Raw genomic sequence first — 27,574 nt, 5'->3', positions numbered from 1 at the left:
AAGACCTCAGCATTACCACGAACATGTAAAGCTTCCCTGGAAGCAGCAGGTATGCAAACACGAGATGAATCATATCACCGAGTAAATCACCTGCTAGTGGGAACAGCAGCATGGATGGACGGACACACACAGGGCAAACATGCACCATCTTCTGTCCTGACACTTCTGAAAGCGTGCGGAAGAGCATCCTTCTGTGAGGCAGATGGCATTGGGGAGAGCAAAAAGACCCGTCAGACAATGCAAATGCCACTGGTGCTTTTGTTAACGATTACACAGGGCTCCATTGTTCTGGACTCTCCATTCAACATTAGGCTGCTGGAGCTTGTAATTTCACTTTTTTTTTTTTTTTGCATACCTCTTCTGTCATTAAACACAACCATAATTTCTGTCCCGCAAGGGTAGGAATAGACTTAGGGAGTCAGAGAAGGCATCCCAGGTCAAAGCACACATTTCAACCGTCACCCAAACTGCCTTGCTGATGTGAAGAAACGCTGCGAGCGGTTCAAGAGACCTGCGGACCAGGGTGCGATGAGGTCAAAGTAACTGCCTGAACTCTGGTCAGGTCGACACCTGCTTCCCTAGAGGTCTGGTGATCTTGCATGAAGCCAGCTGACTGCACCAACCCGACCCTTCACCAACGTATCATCTCTTCCTGGAAGTTGCATCCAAGTTGACCAACAAGAGGACAACCGTTGAGCCTGCATTTTGAGACACCTGTAAGGCACAAGGATGAGGCAGAAGCAGCCCAGCAACTGCTCTGCTGCCTCCACTCGATGTTATGGGCAAGTTCCATAACGCAAGAAGGAACCCTCAGGTCCCTTTACAGGAACCTTAGCTTAGTCTGAACTGATTTTTTTTAATTCTCTTACCATATCACACACCTTTCTGTCTTACTGCAGATAAATACAAATAAGGTATTAAATAAAAGGTCAGGAAAATGTATCTTGGGCTACTTTTGCTATCCAACTAGTGACAGATTAAATAGAAAGCTGTAATAACTCTCTTGTTGTGGTTACTACAAAATCGTTGTTATCTGCCAACTAGCAATTTATCACAACAAAAGGCTGACTGAATTAGCTTGAAAGAGGATCTCCCACCACAGGAACATGTGCTACGCTGGGAAAACCAACCACCAACCAAAACCTCAATCAAAACCTTCATTTTCAATTCCACATCCCATTATCAAAAAGATGCTTTTGCATCTTTACCTCTCGCACACTAATAAATTATCCAAAGCAGTTTCTTTCTGTGATCTATCCTCGTTGTTTCCCAAACTGGATGCTTACGACACTAAAAGTTCACTTCTAAGAACGAGAAAGCTCTTTGCAGTTACAAAGCCAGCGTTTAGTTACTGAGGTGTAGGAGTTCTACCTGACGATGCCACACCGTCATGGAGGGAGAGACAGCCCTTGAGAGCAGCAATCCATCCATCCATCCACCCACCCCAAGACTGCAGAAAAACAGGGCCCGATTTCTCTCCTATCAAAAGCCGCTTAAGAAAGGGGAGAGGAAGAACTCTAACTTACACTGAGCGTGTGGAAAATGAACTCTGTACCTACCCTCCTTCCCCCACGCTCACAGAGATTTCTGACTCAAAAAGTTGCCCTCCGTCTTTTTTATAAGCCCCCTTTAAGTACTGAGAAGCCGCAATAAGGAAAGAAGTTTATTTGCACCTCTCCTCCCCCCACCAAACCTTTTATTTTTCTCCTTCACAGAAGCCTCCCTCTTGCATTCAAATTTTCTGTCTGCTGTCAGCACCCTCAATTACATGGCAGCTTTAGCCATTTCCTAACACTTTAGTGTCTTAGTAAAGCACCTTAAGCTCAAAAAATATTGGGTTGTAGGGCAAACACAGACTCTACTTATACATCATACCATGCACAGCGCCAACGGGTACCAGACTACAGAAGTTATAGTGATTATTTTCATCCATCACCCTGGAGATTTCTCCTTAGGTAGGAGCATCAAACCAGCACAAATGTTGTCAGCAACCCTGAGCTAGATTTTGTCTTGATCTTAAGGGTGGGAAAAAAAAAAGCCAAAAAGATAAATAAAGCTCTTTTACACTGCAGTGCACACTCTCACCCAAAGAAAAAGCAATGGTAATGTTTTACCTACACCACAGCCCTTTTAAACCTCTAAAAAAAAATCAATTCGTTAATAAGCAAAGCAACCAAACTACTGTTCTTGTGTTTAAGATGTTCATCCCATTTTGACTGCTCCAGCCAAACGGGCTCACGTCAGCAGCAGACTTCTCAGGGTAGAACATTTTTTGATAGCCATAGACTGACATTTGCTACTTGTCAAGAGAAAAACAGGAAACAACAAAATTGCACCATTACATATACACATACATATATATGTGTGTGTATGTTTTACAGTTTTAGCACTCAAAATAAGCATTTACAAGTCTCATTTCTCAAAATGCAACAGATGTGTAAGTGTGCATCCAGCTTCAAAATCATCTGGCGGTGATTGTGAATTGGTCCTGTGTTATGCATCATCTTCATGAAAGTATAATGGAAGACTGAATGGTTCATTTAGATAATTTTCTTCCTGATTATTTTATATTTGAAAATCTGCAAGAAAAAGCCTGGACTGTATTATTCTACTTCAAAGACTCCACGGGAGGAGTAAGTGCTTATTACAAAGTCTTATCCTAACTGACAGGAAGCTGAAACAAAGGTTTCGTTATTTTGAGCATGAGCATCTGAAGTTAAAGAGGAGTCAAGAAAAACAAAAAGAACTGAACAGTGAGAACCCCTTCCCTGGTGTCCAGCTTTCTTTCCACCCTGAATTTATGCAGAGACCATCACAGTTCCCCAGTTTACATCCAAGAGTGTATGAAGATTTTTTCAAAATGCTATACACATTTTACGTCCACTGCTACAGATGGTGGTAAGCACCTTTCCCCTCCCTAGACTCCCTTTTTCTTGATTTTTTTTTTCAGAAAAATAAATAAATAAGCAAGCAAGCCACCTTTTCAGTACCGTCTGTAACATTTTGCCATTGCACTAACAATTCATCCCTGGGGTCACACTGTTCCTGGTCTGTAGTTCAGAAGGCCTGAGCACACGTATTTGGGAGATACTGATGCTAATTCCAGCATTGCAGCATTTGTGCAGCTTGTCACCTTGAAAAAACACTTCAATAAATGCCATTTATCCTGGCTAAGATGACAATGAAACACCCAGAGCAAGGACTGCCCGAAGCTGTGCTCGCACAATACCTGGGGCAACACACGTGCAGAGTCTGCCCAAGAACACAAATCTGTACCCAAGGTCCTATTTTAAGCAGTTTTCTTAAATGTGGAAGGCAGTTACTGATCACTTCAGCACAAGAGCTACCTGAGGCAAACACTCACAGATATTAATCAGATTTAATTTTATGAGTAAAAACTGTATTTACATTTCTGAGTGCTGATAAAGTTTAATGGGGCCTGAAAAAAAAGGAGACACTTTAGCGCAGCACTTCATCCAGACTAATATATCCTGTTCCTCAAAAGGAAAACAGGAAAATGGCTGTGCTGGTTTTGTTACCCTGTTAGCGCCACGTGCCATGTAGGCTCAGGCACAGTTCCACTTCCAGGTCTGCTCAGTGTCCCTTCGCAGCTGGCTGGCCATCCATAGCTCTTCCCTCGCCAAACTCAAAGCCTCTCTGCCCACCAGGCATCTCAACTGGAATTTCCTGCAACTCTTCCCACTGGCTCTGTATTGCCTTAAAGTCCTCTCAGACATCTGTAAAGTGAGAGATGGAAAACATAAATAGCACCAACCAGCACGACAGATGTCCAAATTACCAAAGGCAGGAAAAACATACCTTTAGTTGCACTTGCCAAGTTGAAATGGGGCAACTTCAAACAGCATTATAATGCGTGGAATCCAACGGGCCACAGAAAGCTGTGTGATATGCTGAAACGCATCTTAAAATGGTTTAACTAATCTGCTAATATCACAAACACACCTATGTATATGTAAAACCCTCCAGTATGAATGAAAAACAGGAAGCCCACAAGAGTGGATATCAGCTGCCTCATTAACAATCTCCCTTTGAAGATCAATTTTAAGCTTCAGGGTAAATCAAAGCTTTTAGATCATCTTTCCATAAATTTTAATTTACACCTGTGAAGATGCAGATAGGCAAGGCGGTTGTTTTTTTTTTTTCCACGGAAGCCACTGTCAGTGTATTAAGTAGATACAGAAGTGTGCATGTCTTCACATTAATCTCTCTCATAACACAAGGAGGATAGTTACTCTTCTCACCTACTTTTCCAAGTTCTTCAATAGTTACTCTTTTCACCTGCTTCTTCAAGTTCTTCAATTCTAGTGCTTATCTACAAGTCACATTTGAATGGAGCAGAAGCAGAAAAATACCAGCATACATAAATTTACACGCATCCTTTTACATACTGTTCATAACCAACTTACAACATGTTTATATGTGATATTTGGGACGCGCAGTCCTTGCTTTCCCAAAAGAACCAATTTCTAATATGTAATGTATCAGGTAAACAGCTATTAAATGAAATCCGATTTAAATCTTTCATGCTTCAGTCAGAATGGGTGCAGATAAAAACATTTGAAATGTCAGATATTGAAAGGCCTAACCCATGTGGCAAACAAAAAAAATAAATATTTAGGTTGTGTCAACAACTGAATACCTCCTCGAAAGCAAACTTGACTGGGGTTTAAAGGTAGACCAAAGTATGTATTTATTTTTTGTGAGTTTCAAAGTCCAGGCTTTAAATATTTCAAATTTTCATAAACTACACTAAAATCTTTCTCTGACAGTCTTCAATTTAATAACCCAAGTGAGAAATAATACCAGACCCCACTACACACTAACAAGTTCTGCCAGGCTGCTTGTCAAACAGACATAGTCTGAAAAATAAGCGCTAAATAGATATCTATATCTTATTAGAACTCAAAAGTTGAAATACATTTAAAGTAATTTCATTTTTAAAAATCCTTGGTACCAGCAGACAATAATACACACTGCTACGTAGCCTGCATTATTAGAGAAAGGTGACATACTTTTTAAAAAAATCTTGTACCAGAAATGAAGCAATTTTTCTTTCAAACATTGTTTTAATATATATTTATAAGTATGTATCATAAGTTGATGTGCTTAGATACTTGTTCTTTTGAAGAAAGGAGAATGTATCAGCCCAGTCCAGAGGAAGAAAAAGCTTTTCATCAGAACTACTTTACCGTGTTTTATTTACCTTTTCAGGTTGACATGAAAAACAGTGAGCTGACTAAAGACTAAAAAGACTAAAGTCCAGGTAACACATATCTGAATGGACTGATGGCAAAAGAGAAGGAAGCAGCAGCACACAGCGCAGAAAGGAACCAGCCAGGAAACACATCTGCTCGCGGTATCAGCACAAAACACCACCTAATTCACATTCAGAAGTTTTCCTACCTCAAAAGCTACAACGTGAGGAAAATACAGCAAAGTACGGTTGGCTCATCCAAGCGCAGGCGTTACTGTAGGCAGAGCTCCAATTATGCCCTCTGTTTGAGCTCCATCACAGAATTAGAAGGAAGTAAACCATACAGAAAGACGGACTAAAATGGAAAAGTCAGCACTGGGGAACAGCAGTAATACACGGGGGCAGAGAAAGGTATCAGCTGGAGTAAGGAATGAGGCTGATGGAAATAAGCTCTCATACTTGAGTACTTGGTATCTGCAAATCTCTTCTTGTGTTCGTGTAGAAACGTATATCCAAACAAACACTTTTTCTTCTTTCAAAGCTAATGCTGATGCAAATAGATTAAGGAGTAGCCAGAGAGCGCTTCTGCTGACTGGTGGAACACTTCCATCAGCTACATCGGTGTGCCTGAAAACGGCAGACCACTTTCTGTAAAACAATAAGCAATTACAAGAAGAATGCAGGACGCAGCTTTACTACACTCCCATCATCCCATACGGCACTAACACTGTCCCTCGGAATGGACACCTACTTCAACATTTTTCCGTGTTCTCCACAGAAGCATTTGGCTCATCCTTCAGATACAAAACGCACCAACCCTCGGTACCTTCGTCACGGGAAGCACCACCCGAGTCTTGTATATCCCCTGCCCTCATAGCTTATCTTTAACGTTTGTGTATGGATTTAAGAAGAGGATGCACCTATGCACAGGAATTCAAAGCTTGAAGATCAACTTTGCTGACTTGGGGTAACCTGATCGCTAAGGACCCTCTAAAAAGCGTGAAGCATTGCCAGGCTTCTGATTAAACAATCAAATATATTGTTTTACAAATTGGGTAAGTAACTGGCAAAATTTAACCAAAAATTGTTCCACATTAGAAAACTCCTTGAAAGGAAAACTGGGAGCCCATTAAAATCCCCACATGAGATAAGAAAAACAGCCTGGTTGGTTTTGTTTTCTGAAGACAGTTGTTTATACTAACTGCAAAATACAATTTAAGGACATTTTGCCCCAGTAAGCCGTAGAGAATTTTACCATCATCTTCAACGAGACCAGGATTTTATCCCCATCCACAGCAAGCTAGAGGGATTCTTATTTTCTAAAGGACCAACACGTAACTCCAGAGATGCTCCAAGGCAATAGAGTACTTATGTGTAAATTCCTAAATGGGCACGTGTGGAAGTTGGGTTGGGAGGCAGATCAGAACCACCACTGGCTTGGAATTTTGATTCCTTGCCCAGAACATCACTTTCTAAAAATAAAAACAAAATTCCCTTCTATCCTTCCAGTCAGGAAAGGCAGAAAGACAGAACAGAGGAGCTATACAAAGTTGGCAGGCATGGATTTACAGAGCTCCTTTTGTGAAGGATGTGTTCTAAGAGATAAGAGACAAGACACGATGCTTGCTGGATACAGTCCAAGTAACACAGCAGAAAGTGCAAAATACCCTTCAATACCCACACAAGCCATTTTTGTTGGAGAGCAGGGGAGCTTCAGTCATCCTGGTATCTGAATGGGAATGCTATAAGCCTGCCAGCACAGCCAGAAGACAACACAAGTTTCAAGGATTTTGGTAGGGTTTACTTTGTTTTCCCTTCGCGGGAGGGAGAAGAAATAGAAGAGATCATGCTCAAAGGAAGACACTTCATAAATCCAGCTTAAGTTCTGCCTTGGGTCTCATCCTTAGTTTATTCCACTTTCTGGAGCGTTGACTATTTTACATGAGTAGGTTGTGCATAACTTACAGAAGGCATGCACACAACCAAGGAGCTTCCTACCAGAATGTAAATATTAGCTTTAAAAAGGAAAAAAAAAAAAAAACGTTGTTCCCTGTTGTCATTCTGTGGTTTGATCCATGCTCCAGCAGCTGCTACTGCTCCTCTTAGCCAGAGATGGCAGAGGGAAACGGAAGTTTGGCTGAGCTCGCACGCTGCTGACGAACACACACACTCCTCACATTAGCAATACTGCTTTATTGCAATCCAGGTCAAACGCCAAGGACGTATTAGGACTTAAAAAAAAAATAAATCACAGAGCTTCTAAGGTTAGAGGTGAACAAAAGCCACTCACTCAGCAGCAATATATTCGCTTCAGAACCGTTCTTCAGTGACGGAGCCTGGGGACACAGCGACCATGGGGAATGCCCTTCCCCTGCATGGACATCTGCACGCGATGCCTTGGTCACTGGGTGTCCAACATCACAGAGAAGCAGCCTTTTGTTTCCTTCCAGCTCAGCAGCCTGGAAAGATTGCCGGCTGCACTATTTTGGACCTCCCTACTAACCAACAAGCTTTCAGTGTTACCCAGGGAAGCCCACAGTCCAGGAAAATTAATGAGGGCCAATAGTGTCGGACGTAAAGAATAAGGACAAACGAAGACTTTCCTTAAAAATACAAGTACAAGCTACCGTCATTAGTGTCCACAGACCCCAAAGGCCACAGCATTAGCTGGTATCAGCTCTATCATCTGAAACCTTACACTTAAATAAGGCAGCTGAATACCAAGCCTTACAGCTTTTACATTTACTTAAGGTACAGAAGCGTCAGTGAATACAGATTTCAGTAAATCTTGCTTTCTAAAATATTATTCATCAACGTATAATTCAAATGGTAATTAGAAGTGTTCACATGATTGATGACACATTTAAATTACAGGTTTCCAGCATTTTTTTGGGTAAAGAAAAGATGACTTCCTTTTTCACGTGTCGCTTTTTCAAAGTGCAAGTCCATCTAACAGATGTCTCACAGATCTGCTTGTCAATGTAACAAGTTAGACTTTTTTTTTTTTTATTACGACAAATGGTATAAACCACACAGCATTCTGTTAAGCTCAATATTGACACATCTGCTTACCACGTGTATTAGTAGCCATGTCAGCCACTTTCTGAAAGGCATCCAAGAAGGCAGCAGCTGCTACTACTGTAGTCCTGAAATGCATACAGATAACAAAACGTTAGCAGTGTCTCATTGCTGCCTATTTAATTATTGCCAAAAACATTTAGGCTTATAAAGAATACCACTGAGAACTTGTAGAGGCCACAAAAAAAATATCCTCTTTTATATATGTGATTTTAGCCTTTTCCCTCCTTCCTTGCTTAATCTCTTCCTTGCTTTGTGTTAGCACTATGGACTTGGAGGCAGCCAGGCTAATTCTGAGCTGTGAATTGCACAGGACAGGTGCTGTTTCAAAAGAGCACAGCCATCCCCCTTCTAGCTGATTTCCTCTGATGAACTAATATTAAGCAGTCAAACATGAAAAACAAATCTAACACACATTATACTGCACCCATTAGTGTACAAATTACAACCACTGTTATTTCCAGGGAACATGTATATTTTGAGAATGAGCACGCAGGACCTTCTTTTTATCTAGGATCCTGGCCAAATGCTTCCCTGAATTTCTCATTTGAGGAGCACGAGCGTCCCTTGAAACAGAAAATAGCAACCTCTTAGAAACCTGTTTTGGAGTTCTTGGGTAAACGGGATAGTGGCAGGGTAGAGGTTTCTCCCCTTCAAAAAGATGTTTTTTTTCCTGACCCAGCGCTCCTGGAAGAGCAGACAGGGTGCAAGTCCCTTCCTGAGAGGGATGGGACCTCTCAGCTAACCCCAACTCCCTCTCAATTTGGAAAGCACACACAGACCACCTGCCTGTTCAAGTGGATAGCGATGGCAAACGTGAGTTCCAGTTTTCCAGGTGTGTTTGTTCTACATAAGTTTTTAGAGCGCCAGGCACCTCAGGTCAGGACCAGGTTTCTGATGGGTTATAGTCTGGTCGACCTAATTTAAATGAAACTGGGCCAGCGCTCTACAGGCAAAGTAGGACTGTGCCCTTACCCCAGCTACCTCATGGTGCTATTTCTGCCCACCTTTTGTAGCAATAACTCCGATTTCTTCTCCTCACTCTAAGAGTCAGCCTCTCCAACCAAAATCCTGAAGGAGGACTGTCCACTTCACTTCGACAATTCCTTGCTACTCGCAAAAACAACAAGAACACCACACAACACAGGAGACCTGCAAGAAAGCTGATCCTCAGCCAAAAAGAACTCCATAACTGGGGCAGATTTTAAGATTTTATGCAAGTCTCACTCCAGATACGCTCAAAATACAAAAGGACATAACTGGCAGCATGGTAAACGGCCTGTTGACAGCACAAAAGATTTGATCCCAAGTAAGAGGCCGTCAAACAAATGCATAAGGACTCTTCACATGCCCAGGAGATAAAATGGAAGGCAGAAATACCTGACAGGTTTCCAGCTAGCTAGTAATATTTAGCCCTGGAACAAGGTAATCTTTTCTGGGATTTTCCTTAGCAGTGTTCGTGTCCTTAGCCTTCCAAACTTGCAGGTCATTCTGTTATCCGTGTACTATATTGTTAATTATTAATTATACTGCTAATAACAAAGTTCCATTTCTCCAGTAACCAGATCCATGAAGACCTAGCTCCAGCTCAGATGACATCTGCTCTCCTTTATCTGAGCGCACAGAAATGAACGAGAGGAAAAAGGCTTGCATCTGCTAGAAATGAACAGCAAATCCTTAAAGCAGGCTCAAGCTGCCTGCTTGCACGTTCCTGTAGCTGCCTGCTTGCATGTTCCTTTAGCTAGGGACGCACTACATTGAACGCAATGCCACAGGATTGAAATCTAACTATTTCTCCTGCCTTCTCTGAAGGCTTGTATTTAAAGAGTACAAACGGCTAGGAACATTCTCTGTTTCTTTTCTTCCACTCTCCCTTACTGCAATGTGATTGCTGGAAAAGGAAAAACCACATGCAAGGGTTTTATTTTAGACATGGCATGGCAGAACAGTGTATTCCAGCCATTTAGATGAGCCTAAACACCAGCTTCTTCAGAAACGGTTCACAACACAATGCAGAACCACAAAATACACTGCCAATAACCGTATCTATTACCACTGCTGCTGTGAGAAAACGCCGATGCTCTGGGGAGCACAGAGGAGATTGCGGTTTGGGAAGAAATGGAGTTTGGATTCATATGAACAGAAACAGACTTTACAAGTGAATGAGTTCTGGAGATAACAGAATTGGTCTGAGTGCAGTACATATGGTACTTATTAAGAGAAATCTGCTGAAGGTAATCCAGAATGACATTTGCAAAGTATACCCCAATAAAGTAAGTTTTAATAACCACTGATGAACAGTTCAGCACAGGAATTCCCTTGGTTTTTAAAGCAGAAGAAGGCGCTGTTAAGACTACCAAAGTCTCTAACTTGTTGAGCCTTCTTCTAATATAAACCAGCTGTATTTTACACTTATAACAATGACAACGTATGTCTAATTCTAAATCTCCGTGTTCACTAAACAATACATTATCTAATTTTCCATCAGAAGCTATGAAATTTATCTTGTTTGACGTTTGTTATGTACCATTGGTGATAGGTATGTATTTACCTGAAATACATCAGAACAGCAGTAGTGTGTGACAATTACATACATGGGCGTTGACTATGAAAGATGCACAATTTTACTAGAACATGCTTAGAAAATTATCCTGGCGGAAGCTGCATTTAATTTTAACGTACGCACACACAAGCACTTGTAGGCGATCTTGACTGTGCAACACAAGACTTACCGAAGCTGAGACTGCAATTTCCCAGCTTTATTTATAAAATCTTCCCACACCGGGTAACTTCCCTGCAAGAAAAAAAAGACACAATAATGAATATTTTGAGCATTCTGGTTTTGATACTGCAGTTTTAATGTTCAAATGAAATTAGAAGTAAAGCCGTAACTAAGACTTTATTAAATCCTAATTCAGTAACACCAAAATATATTTTCCCAGTAAGGTGACTCTCATTATTAAACACCATTCCCAACATATGGGACTTGAACTGGTTCTGAATCCAAATGAAACAGGTCTTCTGAGGAGGCTTTACTGATTCCCCAAGCAAAAACACTGGAGAGGAAGAGGGATTTCAACTGAAGAACTAAGAAACTCCTTACTTCAGAGGGATACAGCAAAAACCTATTAGAAGTGGGGTGCTAGGATGCTGCAGTAACACATAAAGAGAATCTCCCAAAACCAAGGGCAGAATTCTAGTTGTTCTTTTCTACATATGGATTCTTCATGCAATTGCCATGTTCCCATTCTCTTATTATAAGGGCTTTTATTTTTTTTTAACAAAGGTCTGAGCTGCCCAAGAGACCACCTCAAATCGTCTCATGGTAATACAGCAATCAGTCACAGAAAAGGCAGAGTAGTCTAAGATGAAAACTTTCCCAACAGCTGCATAACTTCCTTCTGAAATGGTCCCGAATGACCTTGGAGTTCATTTCTGAACAGACGCTGGTAAAGTAGCGTGGCACTGAGCATATGCAAAGTTTTTAAGAAGGTTTAATTCCTCTTGAATTAAATTCACAGTTTCCTGGGAACTTCTCCCCCACTTTCAGAAATTGTGTTAGGAGTTCACATATTCATTTAGAGTATAAACACCAAGTGTTCTTATGAGTTCTCATGTCTGTTTTCCCAAAGCTTCTGTTTGTTTTAAAGTAAGTTTTTATGGTAAAATATCATCCTTTTTAGACCAAAACAAGGTTAACTTGCTCTCTGCAGAACAAGTGCAAATTTTCTGCTAACAGCAAAAATGGTGGTAGAAAGAAACCTCAACATTTCCCTTTGATTGGAGTCTAGAGAGTAAAATAAAATATCCATGCTTCCTTTAATAAAGGTTTAAGACTTGCTGTTACCAGAGCAACGACACAATAAAACCCAGATAAGGCAGCTCCTCAAGGCTAACATTACCACAGCTCTGACTGGAAGAGGTTGCAAGCAAGTGCAGTTGCTTGTAGCAAAGTCGATCCACCCTGCTAAGCCAGTCTGTTTTTTTAAGTAAAATAAAATCCTTTGCTCACTCTACCATCGGTATTGTCTTGTTTGGGGCAAAGGCAACCCCTTCCCCAAAAGCTGACAACCTGGTTCAAGCTCCTTGGTACACCCTGGCAAGGCAGCTCCCAGACATTCACGCACCACAGCGGGACTTGAATTAGACTTGGGGTTAAAACCAAAGGCTCCCTTTCAATTCTGGCCTTGATCTGTTGGTCACAAATTCATCTTCTCTACTAATCATATTTCAAAAATGTCTTTGCACAGATGTTGTGTGTATCACCCACGCAGTCACTGCACAGCTGAGCTCTGCAGAGGGACCTGGGCAGGGCCACAACAGACCCTGACACAAGGCCGCTGACTGGGGTGCTAACCACTACTGAACAGTCTTTAGTACAAGTCGCATTGTTCATTGTTTCTTTCTTCGTTCTCTTTGAGCAATGTAAGCCAGGTGGTCATAAAACCTCATTATACCTACACACCATGGAGCCAACGGGAAAGGGAGAAGGCGAAAGAAGAGACCCGTTATCAGGGTGGCAAGGCCTAGAATATAAAGTGCTTTTTGTCATGAAAAAATTGTCACATTTAAAAATGAAAGAAACCCACTGATTATTTGAAGGGATAAGGGAAAAAAAAAAAGCCATTTCCTTAAACCTATTAGTCTAACTGAAATCCCCTACCCTGAACTGCATCTCTCGCCACAGGAGCCGTGCTTCAGAGTTTGCCCGCATGCTGTACATGCGTTATGCATGCGTATGCCAGGAGCCTTGAAAGCCCCGACAATTAACAGCAGGGCCTAAGGCTTTACTGGATTCTTGAGCAAAATGCAAGTCGACAAATGGAGGACTCCAAAGCAGACGGTGCCTTCAAAACATAACTCAAAAAGAATACATTTGTTGTTGTTGTTGTTGTTTTCTTCACCAGGCTGGCCACAAAGCAAGCAAACTCAAACTAGTTACCAAGCATTTCCATGACTACTTATTTTTGTCTTTAAAACTGTTTTTTTTCTTTAAGCCAAGCCTACTTATATAAGCTGTAACAAACCCACCCCCATATATTGTTTCCTAAATTGGTTTGATTAAATATATATGTATATATATACATTTCCATCACTGTAATCTTTTCACCTGGGCACTCTTGTACTAGTCCAAAAACACCTGATGTCATTTTGAACAGAAAAAAAAAGTATGAGTAGTTCATTTAATCTGTGTTCCAGCAGAAATTGCTGTTTGCCTTTCTCTTTTGAAGGTGAGTCAGCACGTTCATCTCTCACAGTAACACACAACTCAAGCCTTGCACACAAATCCTGCTGTCCCTGTCAGCTTTTCCAAAAAGCACTTCTGCCATCGTATCCTTGCTGAAACCAAACCCCCTCGATCCCTACACCTGAAGCAGACGTGCTTGACACCTGCCACTTCACAGATCCTATTAACAGGGGTTTTACCTCACCTGCAGCACCAGGGAAGCAAGGAGGTCACTGAGCAATGCCTGGGGGACAAACCAAGAAGACAGCACAAGAGTTAACCTATTTCTGGGAAAAGCACTGCAGGTTCCCAGCACCCCAGGAGCAGCTCCTTCTCCGTGATCTCTTCACGTGCCACCGCGAGCAAGGCAGCCCCTCTCTCACGTCCTCATTTCAAGTTAACATTTGGAATAACTGTTGTTCCTTTCATCAAAGTGGTCAACAGGAGAAATATAGCGGTGGTGGAAACCACACACCAGAACAGCCATAAAACTTAATTCAACTTGTAGTACTGACTTAATTTAAACACAAAGGAACAGTAGGAAGAATTCACTGTCTTTGTCTAAGACATCCTTTTGTAATGTAAAGCCATTTTTGGAAGAGTAATAATAAAGTATTTTCAAATGCTGCATTTCCCATAGCTCCTTCTGCAATTTCCAATTTCAAACAGCCACTAAAGGAAATCAATTTTCACCCCTCTAAACGTCAGAGTCTGTCTGGTCTCTGCATTATCTGTACAAGCAGCGGGCTGCCTTCACCTCTCAGTCCCACTCAGAGAAACCCGCAGAAGAGCTGCGGCATCTGGGTCACAAATCCTCTCTTTAGCTCCTCACAGAGTAAAATAGGAATCTGTTACAATCCGGGTTTGTTTAAATGGTCTCCTTGAAGATCGTTAATGGCTTAATCTGGGGGTTATTTCCCCCAGAGTACATTTGTGCCTAATTATTATTTCTTCTTCAGATCCAACATTTCTCCTACAAAACACTTGTTCCCAAGGCATGAAAGCCCCCTAGTCCCACCACACACCCTACCTTCAGCTACCGACTGAGGCTGTCGCTGGTAAGCCAAAACATGCCATTATCACACCCTACAGCTTAATGAGCTGGTTTACAAGCCATTAGTCACCTGATGCCAGTGCCCAGCCACGCTCCAGCTGATTTACACCGAAAACAGACAGGGCATCGCCTTTCTGCCTACAGGCTGAAAAACAAAATGGTGTCTCATGCCTGTCACCTATTTCACCAGTCCACAATTAGGACACTGAATAGCTTTCCCTCAGGGACAAATACCATAATTAGTATTGAGAGGCACCAGGCTGAGTAGGAAAGCACCTGCAAGTGCCGGACAAGAACACACAGACCCACTAAGGGCTGGACAGACGTGGCTGTGGCTCCTGGGGACAGGTCCTCAGCCATGTATGTGTGCTGGCTTGCTGCTTGTTCCCTGCCTGCCACTGGGCTGGGCAGGAGAGGTGGCACCACCTTCGTTCAGTGAAACTTCACCCAAAAACCAGACCGTGGACATGAGCATCATGCCTGGAACAGAGAAACCAGCAGGAAAGTGCTGGAAAACCCTGGGTGTCTGTACCCAGGCGCTGGCCAGGGGCTGCAGGGCCTCTGTGGTGGCTTCAACATCCCCATGACAGGGAAGCACTGAGCCCAGCACCAAACTGGCAGCGCCTCGGGGAAAACAGAGTTCCGAAAGGGCAGAGCGGGCACAGGCCGAGGAGGAGGCCCAGGGCGAGGGAGAAGCAGCAGAGGGCCCAGGCCCCAGGAGGAGGAGGGCAGGAGGGGCTCCAGGCCCACAGGCAGCAGGGATTCCCCGGCAGCCCTGCAGAGCCCCCGCTGGAGCAGATCTCCACCCTGCAGCCCGGGGAGGGCCCACGCCGCAGCAGGGGGACATTTCCTGAGGGAGCTGCGGCCGTGGGGAGCCCCCGCGGGGACAGGGTGTTCCTGAAAGGGCTGTTGGGGTACGTGGTTGGAAGGTGTTTTAATTTTTCTTCTTTCTCGCCATTTAAATCTTTTTTAGTTGGTGATAAAGGTCACCGTCCAAGTTGAGTATGTTTTGCCCATGACGGTAGTTGGTAGGCAATTTCTTTCTTAGACTCAACCCATGAGCATTTTCATCTTACTGTTGCATCCTGTCCTGTGGAAGAAGAGGAGGAGTGGGTGAACATCCAGCAGCTGGCCAAGGTCAACACACCACACCAGGGAAGGGCAGAGATGATCTAACTTTAAAGGCCCCTTCCAACCCAAATTATTTTATGATCCTGTCACTAGCAGGCCACTTTGGAGTTTCTCCCTTCCTTTCGGGCCAGAAATCCTGCAGGAGAACGAATCCAAAAAAGAAGCTTAGAGATTTCTCAATACATCAAGAATAGACTTTCAGCAAAGGATCCAATTTTACTGAAATTGCTATCGATTACATCTAATAGCAAGAATAGGAACCCAGGCTGTTGTATTTATTTAAGATTACAACTTCAGTACCAGCAGTCTTGACAGTTAAAAACTGTTCTGTCACTCCTTCTACTAAGGAGTTACAATTCTTCTGCTTTTTTCCCATTAAGTGAAAAGACACTTACTTCCTTTAATAATTTATTTCCGTGCACCCTGAATCCCGGAGACAAGACGCACCTCATCTTTTAAAAAACCTTGACTGTGTTCTTTTAACAGCTTTTATTTATCAGAAAGGCTTTTCAGCCATGTTATCAGCTCTTGCTGCGGTGCAGACTACAAAGGCAGCAGAAACAGTTCGGTATCTTGTTCACAGCAACAACCCATCTAAACTTTCAGGGCACAGGGAAAAAGACAGAGAGCTACTCTACAGTAAAGCAAATTATGAATCTAATTTTAGCTGTTCCAGCTAAAGAGGTAGGAGAGAAAGGGACCTGGCGGGCAGTGCCCTGGTTTTATCTCACACGTTATCAAAGCAAGAGCTGTGTGCCTTCCAGAAAGGCACTGAATGACTATCAGAAGACTTCAATAGGAAGGAAAAAAAAAAGCACGACTCTAGCTAGCTACATGAGCTGGACTTCTCCACCTCAGTGTAATCATTCAGCTAAGACCAGCTGAGAAGCTGAGTCCCAAATACACAGCACTGTTACCCAGCTTCACACCCTAGTAACACATCCAAATGCCACACATCTACCTCTGGAACAAAATTGTAACTTTGCTACTTCACATGTCCTCCCAATCTTCAAAGTAAATGGTGCTTAACAACAAAGCTTAAATATATATATAATATATGTAGTTTTATCAGATTTCAGAATCTGAACGATTATTATGGATGTTTCATTTCTGTGGTATGCACTACACTACGTACAAGGAGCGAAAAGACACTATTGTGCTAGACACCACACAAAGTCACAGATGTTATACACACACACACAAAAATGGCCTGCATAAGTAAGTATGGTCTGCACGTAGAGGCTATCATTTTTCCAGGGGGCCTTCAACAGAAAAAAACAGGAAGAAGTGGAGGGGAAGGGGACAGGAAAACAATTGACAGCCTGAAAAAAAGGGGTTCCGGCCACAGATGTCTCAGCATGTGGGAAGATGCAGTGGCTGACAATCAATCTCCCCACCCAGCTAGCATCTGGCACTGGAAGGCTCTTCCTCTCGTCCGAAAGAATCAGTAGTCAACTGGGGAAAAGGGCGCTTGGCCAGTCACAACTGCAAGAGTTACAAAGCACTACCCAACGCTAACGCATTTCTTTGCACAACCCACACGTTTCGTCAAACCTGTCCCATGGATAACACTGCCTACGCCACAAAAGCTCTTGGAAGACACAGGTGAGATGAGACTGAACATCACCTTACATGAAGTTCCTAATGACTGTTCCCCATCCGGAGGGCAAAAAAAAAATAAATCTACTTGTAGGCTTTTCCTCTTTTTAGGTCGAAAAATAAGCAAATCAAGAACCTCTCTCATGAAGCTTTCTAAGCTGCATCTTTTTCCATCCATTCCCCAGAATAGCATCAGTCTTCCAACAGATTGAATCATTAATTTTATTAGTGGGAGAGATCTCACTCTTTATGAAGATAAGGATGAAGATGCAGAGGTGTACACACCACCTCTTCCATGATTACTTTGGTTTCATTTACCTCATTTCAGATATACCTCAAATTCGAAAGTAGAACTGAGCCAACAACGCCCCGGTACTGATTTCACACAATGAAAACTAAATTGCTCCCACAAGTCAAGGAAAGGGGCTGCATGATTGCCAAGTCCCTTCTCTCTTTCTGAGCGTTTCCCCCCGCCACGCACAGGGGAACTTCAGGCTTAGCTCTAGCAGCAAATGGGGCTCTTGACTCTTGACTTGCTGGAAAAGGAATGAAAAGTCAGCAACAGCGTTAAGACGTTAACTTCACAGCCTTCAAAAGAACCGAACATGCAAATTACCGACTGGAAGAGGATACAGATACAAACACGGGGTTTGAGAGATTATAGAGAATGCAAGTGAAAGTAAAAGCATGTCAAAGATCAGATTAAGATGTCATTTAACCTGCAACTACCCTCCAGGAACTAAAAGCAGGGGTAATTAAAATCAAAGTCTTGTATCTATACACCCATTTCCATTATTTCTGCTACTTGTTTAGGGAACAGGCGGGGGGCTGGAAATGAGTTTCCCTCAGCGTGCACAGTATAAATACACATGCCAAGCTTAGCTTTCACAAGGTGATATATACATTATCACAACATTGCAAATTATGCAACAAAACACTACTGAAGAAATCTCTTATGCTATTAAAAAAACAGCCTACTAGATATTTCTTCTACACATCATGGAACCACTCAAGTTTTCAAGACTGTTTGTTTTTCAGTCTGAACAGGGAATTGGGACACAGAACAAGCTACTCTAGGATATGGGCAATGGCACAGTATTTTGATAAAATCAAGATGAATCCAATCAGGAAACCGCAGGAGAGGATATTCACCCCACTGGGAAAAAGCACAGAACCATCAGCGATTTCTGATTTTCTGGATTTCTGATTTCCGATTCAAAACCATTTGAAGAACCCTAAAGAACGACCAGTTCCCTGAGCACCTCTTAGTGAGAATGCAGGTATTCAGTAGAACTCACTAACCATTTACCCATTTAAAAGGGGAGGGAACACAAATCAGGTATGATTCTGCTGTTAGAGCTCTAAAATCTTTAAGTTGTATTACAACAAAGCCTGCACCCCACTAGCCCGTATTTAAATGGTTCCAGTGGTGGACACCAGTTGCTTCATGGTTGTGACTTCAGCTTGTAGCACAGCCATGACCCATGCAAATCCATTCGCCTGGATTGCTGCACGGCATCCCGGCTTACAACACGCATCGTGTGCCTCCTTGCCACGTCAATAAGGACCACGTCAAACCCATGCCATCTGCAGCCCGGTTTCACAGTACTTCAGACAAAGAAACCCAACTCCAACTCAAACACATCACGGTTTAAATCCAAGCTAGATTGGGTAATTAGCAAACAAAAAAAGTTATACTCGTGCTGTGAGAAAATATATCATGCATAAGCATACAGTCTCTCCCTCTCTATAAACACAGGAAGTTATTCACAAGAGGGGGAAAAAAAAAAAAAAAAACACAAAACAACTTAGCCACAGCTTCTGGGGAATCTTTTATCCCATGTTGCATTAGAAAAGCAGGACATTAAGCAGTCTTCCAGAGGAAGCATTTAGTTCCATGTTCTTCCCTGCAGGTCTAAACAAGTTTGCAAGCCTGAATAGCAGATTTCTCCTCGGAGACTCATCAATACCGCCTTTCATCCGCCGACTCATTAAGTGGCCACTGTGCATACTCGGCAGCTATTTTCTAAACCCACAATATTTCAGCTGGATCAAAACTAGGATAATTAAAATATCAAGAGGCACTCATTCAAGTTAATGCCTATACAGGACAGTCTCGAAGCAGAGCCAACAGCCCTGTGCCGGTAACACCACCACCACTGAGGTTTCATCACTTCTTCCCAAGGCATCCGCAGAAGCAGGAGACACCCTCGTTTGAGCGTTCATCGCTTGATCTTTGCACAATCTCCATCGCACGGGCATTCAAAGCGATCTCCAGGACCCAAGAAACACCAGTACTTTGGCAACAAGATACTGCCACGCATCTGAATTGACCACAGAAGTACCACACCAGGGAAGAGGCGGCTGCCAGGTAGCAGTTTTTAGTATTTTACTGCCAAGGTAGGGCTAAAGTTCATGAAGTGCCACTATGCTCATCCCCAGCTCCTTGCTCTTCATTTCACTCATGAGAAAAGAAACAATCCCTTCCAAGCTCCAAGTTACTTCGGTTTGATCACAGACGATTTTGATGAGAAGCACCTTATCGCAAAGTTTTAAGCCACTACGCAAACGGCTTCCATGAAACTACAAAGCACACATCTAATGCATATGGTAAAAAATCTTATCCTTGCATGAGAAGTGTGGTAGCAGTTTATGTGGAAGACAAAAATGGGAACAAAAGAATCTGAACCTTTTTATACCATGAACCAAATTTCTCCAGCTACGTGGTTATCGATAGCATTGTGCGCGCCGACGAAATCAGCATTCGCAAGTTCATTCTTGCAGGTGTACTTTTAAATACATCCAAGGTGATTTATTAACTGCTGTGTGTACACCAGGCAGCATCCTAGAATTAAAGTGACCCACACAACACTTATGTTCGTTGACTGGAAGAGCGAAAAATACAGAGCTCGTGCACAGCCTTGCCGGACAGCCAAATTCTTCGTGATCTACCACCCCGTGTTTAAGGTGCTCCAATCAGAAACAGAGATCCCCCCTAATTTCAGTTACAAAAGAGGAGTTGAACACACTTGTGTTGCTAGCTGATCGTTCATTTGCAGACCTCATCTCCGCCGCCAAAAAACATTGGGTTATCACAAGGGGAAGAGCAACAAGTCTTAAGCAGCAACAAGAAAGCTGTGTGGGGTGTGGGTGTATATAGCAACACGTATTACACTGGCAGCTTAAAAACCATCCCCTCATTAACTCCGTGATCCACATGTACTCAATCCCTTCTTGTCCTAGGGGAAAGGAGTAGAAGTGACTGAACCTGCGGCCGTAACTTGCCTTTCTGTAAAATGGGAGCCATTCTTGGGAGCTAAGTCACACGCTTCCCCAGCACTTTGAAGATGAAAGCTGCTACGGTCTTACCCACGAGGCTACCAGACATTTTGTCTCCAGCCCTTCCAAACACCTCGGCGTTCAGGCTATCGCACAGCCCAGCAGGAAGAAGTCAATTAACATCCGTAAAGGTCAGCAGAGATACCAGTCAATGGGGCAGCACCAAGGCGGGCATCGTTTTGAGCTGGAAAACAAACACTTGAAGAGGCAAACGCATTTCTATAGCAGCCTCTTTGTGGCACTGACTCGAACCCCTCTGCACTCATCTTCGCGCCCTCTGAAGCAGAGCAAAACACCTCTGCAGCCGCTGTTCCTATCCTGCTCTCTGCCATCAAGTGCTTTCTGCGCTTTAAGGCCACGCCGTCTCTGGGCAGACCATGAACCCAAAACGCGTTTTTCACAGGCTGAAAACAGCATTCTGCCCGTCAGCCTACTTACAGGTACACAAGAATACTCCATCAACTGCAGCAACTTCTTTATCTTGGAAAAAATATGTATCCCGCACACTCAGAACTGAGGAAAGAAGCAGCAAAGTCTCCTGACGATCACCCTCGGTTAGGCATTAACCAGCACTCAGTCTGACACTGCACAGACTTCTTGTCCTCCAACATTTGTTCAGTTGACTGTGTTTCATGCAGCGCTGCACAACCCCTTCCACGCTTCCAACACGGCGAGCCCTATTATGCAGCCCTTAGCATGCCACCAGATCCAAAAGCAGTCCTTTTAAAAGGCACTAAATAAAAATCCTCGCCCTCGGTATGCCCCAGAACGAGCCAGCCTCGGACACATTTACATAGCGAATGCTCGGCGGTCGTGTGAATTGTTAGCGCTCATACACGCGTGCCTGGATCAAGAATGTGTCCCTAAAAATAATAAATGCTTTGCAAGTATGTTCCCAGCTATGCTGCGTTGCACGGACCCCAGGATCTAAGCGGGCTTGCAGGAGCGCTCTCCCGCACCAGCATTCGGCCGCCGCTGCCTCCCCCGGAGAGATGTTTACAGAAAGATGCTGCAGCTGCTTCGGAAAGGCGAGGAATTCCAGCGTAAGCAAACCGAATGTTTGGGCAAGCAGGTTGTTGGGAGGCAGAGGGGAAAGAAATCAGGGCGACTGGCTAAGCGCAAGCATACTTAAAGGTTTGCACCAACCTTCAAGGACAAGAAAATGCAGAAGAAAAGCAGAATCTGCGTAGAGTGGAACGGAACTCATTTCACGCTTTTTGGGGAAGGGGATAAACATCGATTTTCTGGGTTTGGAATAGATCGGTACGTGCCAGTGCCACCCAGCACGCGCGGCAGAGGGAGGACAGGAGTGTCCATTCCTCTCCCAGCCTCCACCTGCACGTCGTACGTTCAGCTTTTTCTCCTTACAAGAGTTACCATCCTCAACAGCTGGACTGAAATTAGACCTTAAAGTCATTGAACTGAACATTCCTTATCTCCACAGAGATCCCGGGCTTCAAATAAAGCACAGCTGCAGAAGAGCTGTCGTATCGCTACACATCAGGGGAAAGCAGATCTGCCCGGATTCCCCTTTACACACAGGCTGTCCCTTGGATTAACGTGGACACTGAGGGCCTGCAGCTGTACTTGCCGTAGGAACAGCCTCGACGTTTCTATCTGCTCCAGGAAGCGTTTATTTATTTATTTTGACTCACTTCGTATTACTGGTGTGACTAGCACAAGGCCATCCCTCACAAGCAAATCGTGCCTTACTTAACAAATGGCTCCTAATCCTTGCTGTGACCACCCCCGGCTCCATCTTCCGCAAAAAAAAAGCGAGATTAAAAGGCTGCTTCTCACCACTCACATCCTAACAGGAGATAAGAGGCTGCAAAAACATAAATATTTCTCATGCCCATATGCTCACTCCTTTCTCCTCGGATGGAAAGCAAGGCCGGGAGCCGTGCACGGCTGAAGGCGAAGGCACGCTGCCTTCTCATCCCAGGGAGCCCCACCAGCAGCAAGGGAGGGAAGCATTCGCCTCCTTTATAGGATTAAAGCAGAAGTTACCACCGAAAGCAAAATGTTGATTTTATTGAGATTTCAGTTAAGAGATCACAAATGAGGCACACACACCTGGAAAAAAAAGTGTGTTTTTTTTTTTTTTTTCTTCTAAAATGTCACCCATCCTCTGGGAACCTTCTGATTTTGTTCACCGAGAGGTCAAAGTCCCCCTCGTACCTGCACATCCACCGCACGTGGGGAAGATGACTGAAACCAAATGGTAAGCCTCACAGGACCCATAAAAACGTTGTAAATTCTCTCACTCGCTACAACTGAAGTCACGGACAACCAGCGTTGGTCCAGCTGCTCTTTACCCACATTCCCCCTACACCTACCCCACGGTGATGGGCGCTGCGCACATACAGCAAGCCCCTGCCTTACCTAAACACGCGCTGGCAAAAGAGACAAGTACAGAACAAACGAAAACTAGCAACATGAAGCAAGGGATGAGCTACACAGGTTTAATTTCAATGTTTTCAGATGGGTTTTCTTGTCCTCCTTTTTCCGTCAAGCAAGCAGAGAGCGATTAAAAGGAACACAGAATTAGGACTCACAGGGAACAGCGGCGTTAAAGAGAAGTTGTCTTCTCATGTGCAGATCAATCTTTTGAAACCCGCACGCAACAGGCCCTCCCAAAAATCATCTGCCGAGCTTTGCTTCGCAGCGCGAGAAATATTGAAATCAGCAGCGTATTATGGCACCTCATTTCTCGACTGCCAGAAACGAGTTACAAACCGGTCAGATCAAATGCTCCCTTCCCGCGGGGAGCCACAGAAAGTACACCGCGTTCAAAGAGAAACCGCACGGCGTTTGAATATGGCACACACAAGTACTCCTCCAACGGGACACACACGCTTTATTTTTTTTTTCTTTTATAAACTTTTATCACTTTGGAAGAGATTATGCATAAGAATATAACAAATTCTAAGCGCCACATGCTCAACGGTGCCATCATAGGAAGCATCAGGGCTGCGGCAATGGACAAAACCTGAAGGATGGGCTGGGCTTTTCAGGCTTCACGATTCTTTAATCTGATCTTGAAACCCCCGAGCATCAAAACCCAGTTCTAGAGCATGGTGGCCAAGCACAACCCAACGTGGACTTTCCACAACCAGCTCTGTTACCATGTACACCTACACACTACTCAACAAACATGACCCTCATTTTGCGTGGAAAATACGAAATACGGACTTCCCTTATCAGGTCACTGGAGTTGCATGTGTGCATTAAAATGCTGTGTAAGAACGGATTAGAAAAATCCCACTTACGTTTAACTCGGTAACCTCATTTCTCTAAATCACACAGCTTTACACTTTTTTTTTTTTTATTTTGGAGCTTTTTTGGTTGAGTATTAATCACCAAACTATTTTTGGCAGAAGATGAAGAAAAATTCAGGGCTTCTGGAGAAGCCATCAACGGTGGCTCGTCCTCAGCCACCAAGAGATAATCCTGCTATCAAAACCTGTGACACACCGGTTACGTTTGCATATATCGCCCTCATTAAGTTTCAAAGTTAACACAGCACTGAGACAACCAGAAAGAAGCAATCCCATCGCTCAGGATTGCGATTCCTGTTTCTGTAACCTTGTTGACATCAAGGAGAGCTCAAAGTTAACCACGGGTACACCTGAGCTCGTCCGCTATTAGCGCACAAAGACCAAAATCAGTCCGTACGGGCCGTATCCTCATCACCTTGGCTGCAGCACCTATCTGCAGCCACTGGCAAAACTTCAGAGCAATTTCAGGGTATCGGCGATTAACCCTACTGCCTTCACAGCTAAGCTGAAGGCAGAGCAATATGATAAAAAAGAACCTGCAAGTTATTTAGTTAAAAAAGGCGAATGCTGCAGCAGATCCCTCAGCACTGCGGGGCGTTTGGGGCCTTGATCTCCGCCTGCAACGAGAGCCAGGCACAGATAGTGCATGGGGGTGTGTGGGCAGACCCCCACATGAAGTCTCAAAGATCCTGCCAGAAGCCTGCCCACACAGACCTGACTACGTGAAGCAGCACTTCAATTGCTAATTTTCACTCTACTACCGAAGGTATGATTAGCTGAAAGCTTCTGGTTAGCTGTCAAAATTAGCTACTTTTTTTTTCCCCCCCCGAGAAATCGTCACAATCCTTTGTGCACAAATCACAAAGAACCCTCGTGCGTCTCATCAGCTGCACTAAATTGAAGCCCAGGTAAGAAATTATTTGTTCCACTCATGTTAAATAACAAGCACATTTTTTTTAACCGTAACATCCACCACGCTGCTAAGGATCCGGTGTGATTTTTCCCAAACCTCCCCCCGCAGTAATCTCCGGTTCACAAAACAGGTTCCACTGCTATGGAGGATTAAAATAAAAAATTCACACCTGTGCCCATCTCCATACGCTCATGTCAACATGTTTCTGAGGAGCAGCATTCCCATGCAAGCACCAGTGTGTAAGAAAATATATAAATAAATCAACACGGCAAGGGTCTATGTGCTTAAGAGCAAGGGAAACCAAACGTATCGCTCGTGGAAAGAAGCCAGGAACGAACACCCTCGAGCTGGATCCCCAAATTGCACTTTGTGGGGAACGGAAAGCTCCTGCGTGTTCCCTGCAAACGATCCTGGGGTTTAGGATCGTATCCTGTCCTGGGCGGGTGCTGTTGGTTTATTTTAAGGTGTAATTGTTCTTCAAAATAGAAGGGGGCTGAGAGCATGAGGAGCGCGGCCGCGAGGACTGCAGCATTGTCTTGACAGATCCCCGCACGCACGCCCCCTCCTCCCCGCAACCCGCCTGCTCTCGGCGAGCCACGCTTCTCATCGAGCACCTCCCACGATCTGCTCGGAGGGAATCGTGCGCGAAACCCCCGGCCAAAAAAAATAACTTCTCGGGCAAACGGCATCTCCTCCCCGAAACCACGCCAGGAGCCGTCCACCTGCGCCCAGGCTCCCTGTGGGAGCAGCTCCCGTCCTCCTTCCAGCATCGCTTCTCCCGCAGCCCTCCCGGCTCCTTGGCGGCAGATCCCTTGCTCCCACCCCAATACCCGGGTTGGAGGCACGCGGTCCCCGCTGTCCCCAAACCGCCACGCTCGCCCCATCGCCCTCCACATCTCCAGGCCACCGCGTCCTTCGCGGGCGGGCCCGGAGGAAGACAAGCTGCCCTTGTCCGGGGGAACACTGCAGTATTCTGCAGTACTCCGGCGCTGCGAGCCGCGGGGCTCCGGGGAGGGCACGGGCGGCACGACGCAGGAGAGCTTTTGGGCTATTTGTCCCCACGAGCCAAGGGCGGGAGGCGTCCGCTCGGTCGAAGCGAACCCTGCGGAGGTGCCAAGGGTGTTTTCGGAGCCGCTCGCGTGGGTCTGCGCAGAGCTTTCTGGTGGCTGGCGGCGGTGAGGAGGCACCTGGGAACTCGAGACCTTGGCGTGCATGCACACGAAGCGCCAAGTACCCCCTCGGTGAGCACACGCCGTGCCAAAATAACGCCCCGTCGCTGATTTTTAACCCGGGAGCACGTCAACTTCTGAGCATCTCCCCCAGGGCTGGGGATGTTTTTACCTCGCGTCCCCCAAACCCGACCCGACCCCACCCCACGGCACCGCGCGGCTCCTCCGCATCGCTGCCCGCCACCCCCAAAGATAATGAAAAATAAAAGGCGGAGGAGGAAAAAATGGGGGGAAAAATATACATACTGTCGTTTTTTCGATCTCATGGGCTTGGAAAAAACCTGCCCAAGGTGCAAGCTAACAGCTTGCACGCCCCAGCAAGGAGAGGGGGGGCCCTGCGACAGCCCCCCCCAAGCCCCCAGAGCAGGGGGTGCGATGCAGGTCCCCCCCCCCCCGCTGCCGTGAGCTTCCCTGGGCGCCGTGCCCGGGCTGTGGGGGGGGTCCCCAGCACCTGCCCCCCGGCCCTCCCCGCCGCCGCTCACCTTCATGTCGCTGATGATGGTCTGGAAGAGCCCTCCGAGCGCGCTACATTCCTTCTCGATCACAGCCTCCATTTTCCTCGCCCGAGCGCACACGGGAGGAGGCACGAAGCGCTGCGACCCCCCCCAGCAGGCTGCGGAAAGCAGCGAGCCTCCCCCTTCTCCCACCTCACCCACTAGATACAGGGGGCAGCTGCGGGCGGCGAGAGGGGGGAAATAAATTAAAAAAACACCTCAAGCGCTAAATGCCCACGCCTCTAAGCATTTAAAACAGGGGGAAAAAGGGCGAAATCCCCCCGAAGCGGCGGTGCCCCTCTCCTAAGCGCAGCTCCCAGCCCCGCCGAGCAGCACCCGGGGGCCGCCAGCCCAGGCGGCGCCGAGCTCCCGCAGCCGGGCAGCGCCGCCATCCATCGCCGGCCGGAGGAAAAAACGCAGAGAAAAAAAAAGGGGGGGGGGGAGAAAAAAAAAATTAGATTTGGAGAGAGAGGGGGGAAAAAAATGGGAGAGGAGACGGCGCGGGGCGAGGGATCTGGCAGCACGAAGGGAGCAGGCTGCAGCAGAGCCGCTGCCTGGCTGCTACGGGAGCAAGCCCACCGCTCCCTCCTCCTCCTTTTTTTTCTCCTCCTCCTTTTTTTTTTTTTTTTTTTTTTCTCCTCCTCCTCGTCCTCTCCCAGCCCGTCCCCGCCCCGCCCGCTCGGCCCCGCGCCTCCCCCGGGCTCGGAAGGTCGCGGGTTCGCGTCCCGCCGCCGCCAAGCTCTGGCTCAGAGGAGGGAAGGGTTTTCCCTCTGCTATCTGTTGTAGTTTTTCCAAACTTGGGGTGTTTGGGGGGAAGAAATGTTGAAAGCGCTGCCCACCTGTTTAGAAAATGGCAGGTGGAATGGGTCAGCAGAAATACAAGCAGCTGGAAATACAGCCCTGGCCTAGTGCAAGCACCAGCAGCTTTGAGCACAGGCCTGTTGTTTCATCCTGCCCCACAAACACAACGCTGTTTAGGAGTGTTAGTGCAGACTGCATGAAACATAGCCTTTT

At 45.2% G+C, this 27,574-nt stretch overlaps 1 protein-coding gene across 23 annotated transcripts in view; it reads right to left on the bottom strand.

Moving 5' to 3' along the window:
• Nucleotides 1-27,177, bottom strand: part of MTSS1 (MTSS I-BAR domain containing 1) — a 125,294-nt gene extending 98,117 nt beyond the window's left edge. For 8 of the 23 annotated variants that reach the window (XM_083822548.1, XM_083822541.1, XM_083822545.1 and 5 more), the window contains exons 1-3: nucleotides 26,549-27,174; nucleotides 11,026-11,087; nucleotides 8,288-8,361 (exon numbers count right to left, since the gene is read on the bottom strand). In XM_083822548.1, the coding sequence (XP_083678674.1) occupies nucleotides 8,288-8,361; nucleotides 11,026-11,087; nucleotides 26,549-26,620 (208 nt within the window). In that variant the 5' untranslated portion in view covers nucleotides 26,621-27,174. Of the gene's footprint in view, nucleotides 1-8,287; nucleotides 8,362-11,025; nucleotides 11,088-26,548 lie in introns of all 23 variants that reach the window. The other 15 variants (XM_083822527.1, XM_083822536.1, XM_083822549.1 and 12 more) reach the window with 4 other exon arrangements.
• Between the last annotated feature and the right edge of the window lie 397 nt (nucleotides 27,178-27,574).

The sequence above is a fragment of the Anser anser genome, assembly GCF_964211835.1.
Source record: "Anser anser genome assembly, chromosome: 2".
Taxonomy (NCBI): domain Eukaryota; kingdom Metazoa; phylum Chordata; class Aves; order Anseriformes; family Anatidae; genus Anser; species Anser anser.
The sequence above is the reverse complement of the archived record's forward strand: the minus strand, read 5'-3'. Positions and strand labels throughout refer to the sequence as shown.